The sequence below is a fragment of the Cicer arietinum genome, chromosome 4, assembly GCF_000331145.2.
Source record: "Cicer arietinum cultivar CDC Frontier isolate Library 1 chromosome 4, Cicar.CDCFrontier_v2.0, whole genome shotgun sequence".
NCBI classification, from domain to species: domain Eukaryota; kingdom Viridiplantae; phylum Streptophyta; class Magnoliopsida; order Fabales; family Fabaceae; genus Cicer; species Cicer arietinum.
In genome coordinates, this window is record NC_021163.2 from 13,166,608 (window position 1) to 13,173,285 (window position 6,678).

Sequence of the window (6,678 nt, forward strand, 5' to 3'; positions counted from 1 at the left end):
CGCCGAAATTAATTGCAACAACCCCAATAAAATTTTGATTGCAACGTCAAGAGTTCAAGTCCCAAAACCTGGACTCTATTGATGATTTTACATAGCCAATAAATATAACTCCAACACATTACCTGAAGATTGATCCCACAAGCCCTAACTACACCATGAGAATTCCTGACTAAGGAATAACTTCTTATTTGATGTTTATTGAGTCAAATATGTATATGTCTTGGTATTACAGTAAATTTACCATAATTTACTGTAATTCCAAACATACACTTCGTAGATGAAAAAATAACACAGCAACAAAGTAATAAAAACAGAAGAAGACTAAGAGTCCAGTTTAGGTTGCATAAAAGCTATTAACAATTAACAAGCAGCAGCACAGTGAATTTACATTACATATCACATATTCTTGGGAAAGTGGCTGCTCCTCACTCTACATTTTACTAACTCAGAAAACCTTAAGTTACAAGACAAGAAATTCCCGAACAATGAAACTAGATGACTGTTATTACAAAATTGATCAGGTCAGCGGGACACTCGACTATCCTAAACATAAAAGTTTTCCCAGAAGTTAAAGCTACTAAAAATTGACCGCTCTAGTCTAGGCCCAATGTTTCTTGCAATAGGTTCCCAGAAGCTATGGTCTCTTCTTGTCAGTCATACAGCATCGTTCTCTTCAATCATCTACGAGTTCCAAATCTGCAAAATCTAACTAGTCTCGAGTTTTAGCATTCTTGAACATCTGTCAAGACACTGAGGTTACATTAACACATGACAGAAAATATTGAACAATAGTTATATATGAGCACTGCAGACTAAGATCCCCCTTTGCTGCTTTTCATGAGTAGAAATCTTCTCAATTTCTTAAACAAATGGAAAACTTCACTACTATGGTTTTGGGAGTACAATAACCTAATTATGTCACCAATTCTGGAAATGAGTACCTTTGTATTTATACAACATCAACAACCATAGTAATAGAGCTCGCCATTTCCTTTGAGAAATTGAGAGAGTCCCCATGACTAGGGTGGGAGACGGTTTACAATTCTCATGTCCCTAAATATCCATACAGTGAGCAGAACAACTGATTTATTTATTATCTATGAAGATTCTCTGATTAATATACTCTGAGAGGTTTATTGTCTCTTTCTTGTTAGGAAAAAATAGACTTTCTTATTTTGTTACATTAACAGTTGAAAAAAATGTTGTGACTGACCTTTATCATTGAGATCAATGGGAAGGGCAACTTTTTGCTGGTTGTCAGCTGAGCCACTGGAAACTGGAGGCAGTCTAGGCTGTGGAGGAGAGTCAGTGCTACTACGACTTGAATTCCCATTTGAGGCATGGACCTTCACTGGAAGGTTCAAATACATCTCAAAGTTAGATGAAGTTATGCCAGTCAGTTTCTTTCCTTTTGGTCTTCCCCTAACATAAGAGGCAGAATAATTGAATAATTTAGCGGGCTTTCACTAAAACTAAAAAATTGGTAACACTAGGGATGGAATTGATGTAATAAACAGATGGCAGTTTAGTACTGCAGATTGCAGATACCTGTCCTTTCGCTTTTCAAGATATCGCTGCAGTGACACTTTTCTGCTTGCCAGACCCTCTACATCTTTTATAAAACAAATAAATATTACTGATACTTAGGTTCTCAGAATTAGAGGTATGGAAGCTTGATATAAGGCTTAAATTTTAAAAAGAAATTTTGTGGCTCTTAGAAATTCTTTTCGCTCAAATTCAATTTTATGCTACCATGTGAGTGCATGAACATGTGTGATGTAACATTAACTCATTCTAAGTTACATATCACTTAAATTCTACAAATTTAATATATAAAAAAGGCTTCCTCTTTTATAATAATATCGTACATTCTAGTAAACCAACAAGATTTCTTCATATTTCATTGCTTTCAGAATTACAAAGAACGTGTTCTTTTAGCCAGGTAAGTGGAGTGGGCTTATGCGACCCAGATACAGAAATGGCTAGCAATCTGTGGTGAAAATATACTGGTATGAATATTCATACATATTTCATACATATCTTGTACATGCATGGGATCTTTTGAGGAAAAATACCTATCATAACTGATGAATACATCGGCACACCAGTACTAACACATGATCAATTTATTATTACATTTATATATACTATAACACTACAAATACTCCTGTACAAGAATAGTAGCATTTTTTTTATCCAACTATAGTAGCAATTTTAGTGGAAGACATGCATGATGGTTTTAAAAGCTAGAAGCTCATGCATTCCAAAGTGGGGCTGACATTCAAAACAATGGTAGAAAAATAGCAGTAAATCCATAAACCGAGGAAAATAGTAAAAATACAAACAGCTTTTTCCCACTAGATAGGATGGGCTACAAAGATCCAATGGTGTATTATGTTCTATCATTGACAAATCTTAATTAATGTACCTGAATTTTGAATTTCTTAATTCTTAAAATCAGTATAGCATGAATTGGGATGTCAAGGAAAAAACAAAAAAGAGCTTCCAAAAACTAGCCAAATCAAAAGAAAGGACATGGGCAAGACATATTAAAACAAACTCAATAAAAGAAGCTCCAAATTCAGTAAGTAGTCTACAAAAAAATTTCTACTTGAAATTCTATGTAAATCTACCCAAAAGAGAACATAAGATAAAGTTCTAGCAGAGGCCAAAAATTTAAACACTTAATTGTCCTACCAGCATCACGAGCTGTGCTCCCTTTCTCCCTGTATTGCAGAGGATGTTCCACCATCTTATCTGTAAAATCAAATTCAGAACACCAATTATGAAGTTAAACAACTTCAGTTCTTGATTAATGATTGTTGCCATGATTTTACACAAGTTAAAAATGTTGAGCTTGTTCATCTTTTAGACACAGACTCAATAGCTTTAATTCGAGAACCTGAGCTCCCAACTTATACTGCGTATATGTCACCATGATTTTAAACAAATCAAAGATGTCAACCAGTTCATATTCTAGACAGAAGGACTCAACAGCTTTAGTCCAAAACTCCCAATTCCTAAAATCTCAGTTCCTAACTTATAAATGTTACCATGACTGTAAACAAGTCAAAGATGTTGAGCTTGTTCATCTTCTAGACACAAGAGTTCAACAGCTTTATTTCAAAAATCAGTATTCAGAGTGAACTTGGTCATAACAATCATAACAATGCCTGCACATGAATGATTTTTGCACTTGTACAGAAAAGGTTCAATTAATATTGGGAAAGACTGATAGAATATGGCATACAAAATAGTATGATAAAAAACAACTATTAGCTTGAAGCCATTTCTGTGATCTTTTCCCCGATTTAAAAAAAAAAGATAACTTGGTGTATATCATGTGTCAAGTAATAAATTTAATGGTATCAAAGCTAAAAAAGGCTATCATAATTTTCTGCAAGTGCTTACAATATAAAATAATGAATTATTTGAAGAAGTTCAAGAAAATTATGCATTGAACATTGAAAAGAGTGAATCCTTTCTACATTAAGAATACTAACACTTCCAAAAAAAATTAAGAAAATTTTCTACCAGATTGCTACCTGTTTGAACAACTTGAAGGATTGTGTCAGTGGGGAAGAGACCATCCTTATCAATCGGTAAGTTGCAAGGAGAAGCCCAAACTGCAGCATTTTTATTTGAAGGATTATCCTGAGGAAACAGGGACGGACTTGCAGCTAGCTGCATGATTGATCGTGCCTGCAAATACAGATATGGTTACATTGGAAAGTCAAATTTTATCGATGCATGGCAAGACACTCATGCAAGAGGACACATCTTTACCTACCTTATCCGGTGAGACTCCATCATAGACATTAACCTTACCACAGTAGAAACTTGTCATTTGCCCAAATGATCCGCTAGGTGCGCACCCTCTGTCCAAATCAAATTTTCAAGCAACGTTAAGAACTTGAATAAATAATAGATAAAACGAGCATTGGCCTGTGTTCAGTTATATTTTACACAATTTCATTGAATTTAAATTATTTGGTGTTTTAAGTAACTGAATCACTCTCTTCACAAGGAAAGCAGCTATATATGGAAAGTTTTCTACACTTAAACCACTACCCCGGACTCCTGTTTACAAAGAATGGCATAACTACAGTTTTTAATACATATAGAATAGCTAATTACATCACTCATGCAGTCGTGGGCTACTGGTTATCCACCCTTCAAATAAACAGGTAAACAAGTATGGATGCTAAAAAACAAGCCTGTACATAAAACTAACGCAGCTTCATGGTACAATTTTTCCTCTAATTTGTTATTAGTCCTTGAATTCTCATAATGGTCATGCTTAACCTAAAATCGTCATTTTTTATTAAATGGCTTTTCCTTCTTTCAATTGATATATCTTCCATATATTTAATCTCAATAAATGTTGCCTTCACCTCAAACAAAAACTGATATCTACATGGAAACATGTATATTAAGCAGCATGAGATTGACTGTACTTTGATGGCGCTAAAATCTAGCCATTACATAGTAAGATAACCGAAAACAACAATTAAATATGAGAAAGTTAAAAAAACAAAAAAATAAAACAGAATTGAAAAGGCTACACAACAAATACAGAATAAGGATGATATTAAAGTTATGGGTATCTAGATTTGGAAATGGCAGAAAGAAAGAACCCACAGAATACATCCCAGAAATAAACAAAAGCTCAAACTAACCCTATATCTTTTCCATCCATCCCATCTAAACAATATATCTCAGAAATATATCAAACAGTTTTTAAATGTCCATAAGCTGCAGGTATACAGTCTGTTTATAAAAGGCCATCTAAGTCGGAATCCCCTACCTAAATTCACGCAGTCGGACACCAGTAACTGTCCGATCAAGATCGGACGGTCCAGATGTTAGCTCATAATTTTAAATTATATTATAAAAAGTCTATCTTTTTAATTGTTTGATAAAGATCAGACGACCAGCTGCGTTAATTGCAGGAAAGTTGAATGCCGTAAATCCAGTTTCATCGAAAAGCCCTGATTTTCATCATCACTCCACTAACAACTTTACCTTTCCTTTCAGCACATACATTCATCAGATGCCAAAAATATACTTCTGTAAAACAATGGGCCAATTTTCCAGCCTAAAGAAAAATAAACTTATATAAATAAATAAAAAGCTAAACTTCAATGCTTCAACCATCCAAATCATACTATCTATGCACCCATCGCTCTCAGTGAACAAAAACCATCAAATCATACTTTTCTCCCAGAAAATATCAAAACAACATCAAGGAAATAAAACCGGGAAGAAAAAAAAGTTACCAAAACACAAAAGGCATTGAGAAAACATGAGAGAAAATGGAGAACAGACCCGGCGGGGCTAACAACGTTGGCATCATTAGTGTCCGTAGGTTCTTCCGCAGCAGATGAAGTAGATTTCTGAAGATCCTCCGCAGCACGAAAACCAATATCTTCAGGATCCGTTCCTTTCGCCGGAGATTCATTCAAATTCCCCTACAGTAATCGAATAACAACGATTCTTAATTTCTTAAATCTTAAAAACGAAACAAACAAGAAAAAAAGAGTGTGTGAGAGAGAGAGAGAGGGATACTAACTTGTGGAGGTTGATGGTGGTGGTGGTGGTGTATGGCGGAGGAGACGGGGGCGGGAGAATCGTCGTCGGTAGGTTCGAGAAGTGCTTTGAGAGAAATAACTTGCTGGATCGCTTGTGATTTGTTCCAGGAAGGCCTGCGCATCCCTGTACGAACACGTGTCTTCTTCTTCACTCATTTTTTTTTTCTTTTTAAATAATGTTTTAATAATTATTTCAAATCAAATAATCCACACCCCGAGTAATTAATTAAATATGCAGAGAAAGAAACAAGCATTGGGTAGTAGAAAAATTAAATGGAAGTTCTTCTCAGGTACCGGAAATCGTGGAGCAGGAGAGGATAAAATAAATCCGAGAAATATTAATTAATTACTTATTTAATAATTATTTTTAGAGAGAAAAAAAAAAAAGGAAGAGAAAGAAGAGGACCTTTTTCTTTGAGGAATCTGCGACAGTCTTCGCGTGTGAGTTGAGAAATGTCATCTTCGGTGAGCTGGGTAAGGGGTTTGTCGAGGATGGATCGGAAGGGAACGGTGCTTCCGCCGTTCATCGCTTCCGATTCCGACAACAACGGGTAAGTGGGACCATCTACAACTTAACAATTTATGAGAGAGAGTGTGAGAGAGAGGGGGGTGTATGTAGTGTAGTTACTGGTGTGAGTTGAGTGAGTGAATGAGTGAGGGGGTGAAGGAAGGGTGTGAGTGAGTGAGTGATGTTTGCGTTTGGGTTTGCGAGTGTGTACTGTTTGCAGTAGGGTCTTTGGGGGGAAATGGGAAGGGTGGGGTTCCTTTTTTTATGAGTTGTGATGAACCCTAAGCTGCCACGTATGCTTCACTCTTCATTATTAGTCCCTAATCTCTTTTTTTATTATCAACTACATTTAAAAATTAAAAAATAAAACAAAACAAAATTAGTTATTATTCATTACTATTACGTGGGAGTTTTGCCTCACTTCACTTTTTAATAATTTGATTTGATTTTGAAGAGAGTTGAGTGCTCTTGGGTGAATAAAATGGATTTCCAATGGAAAACATCACAACAATGGGCAACGGTTAGGATGTGGGGTCTTTTTTGCAATTTTGAAGGATGGTGGCTCATATGGTATATCAA

The 6,678-nt window shown here is 35.4% G+C and overlaps 1 protein-coding gene across 10 annotated transcripts; it reads right to left on the bottom strand.

Moving 5' to 3' along the window:
- Positions 1-333: 333 nt before the first annotated feature.
- Positions 334-6,336, bottom strand: LOC101503507 (protein TIFY 4B-like). Of its 10 annotated transcripts, none has more exons than XR_001143679.3 (9): positions 5,998-6,335; positions 5,573-5,715; positions 5,329-5,471; positions 3,791-3,878; positions 3,546-3,702; positions 2,698-2,757; positions 1,549-1,606; positions 1,214-1,351; positions 334-739 (listed from the first exon to the last, which is right to left on the bottom strand). XR_001143679.3 is itself a non-coding variant. In XM_012714719.3 (9 exons), exons 1-9 carry the CDS (start codon positions 6,116-6,118, stop codon positions 674-676), a joined length of 1,011 nt encoding a protein of 336 aa, XP_012570173.1. In that variant the 5' UTR covers positions 6,119-6,335; the 3' UTR covers positions 334-673. The 10 variants fall into 10 exon arrangements, 6 of the variants coding, with proteins under 6 accessions (XP_012570173.1, XP_004496681.1, XP_004496679.1 ...); XR_003472559.2 differs by having other exon boundaries at positions 334-696; positions 1,549-1,612; XR_189677.4 differs by having other exon boundaries at positions 334-705; positions 1,549-1,612.
- Between the last annotated feature and the right edge of the window lie 342 nt (positions 6,337-6,678).

Coding starts and splice junctions, on each gene's coding strand:
- LOC101503507 (XM_073367900.1), bottom strand. CDS start 6,118: ATGAACGGCGGAAGCACCGTTCCCTTCCGATCCATCCTCGACAAACCC. Junction 3,879..5,328: donor AACGTTGTTAGCCCCGCCGG/GTCTGTTCTCCA, acceptor TGATTTGGACAG/AGGGTGCGCACCTAGCGGAT. Junction 2,758..3,545: donor CCTTCAAGTTGTTCAAACAG/GTAGCAATCTGG, acceptor TTGATTTTACAG/ATAAGATGGTGGAACATCCT.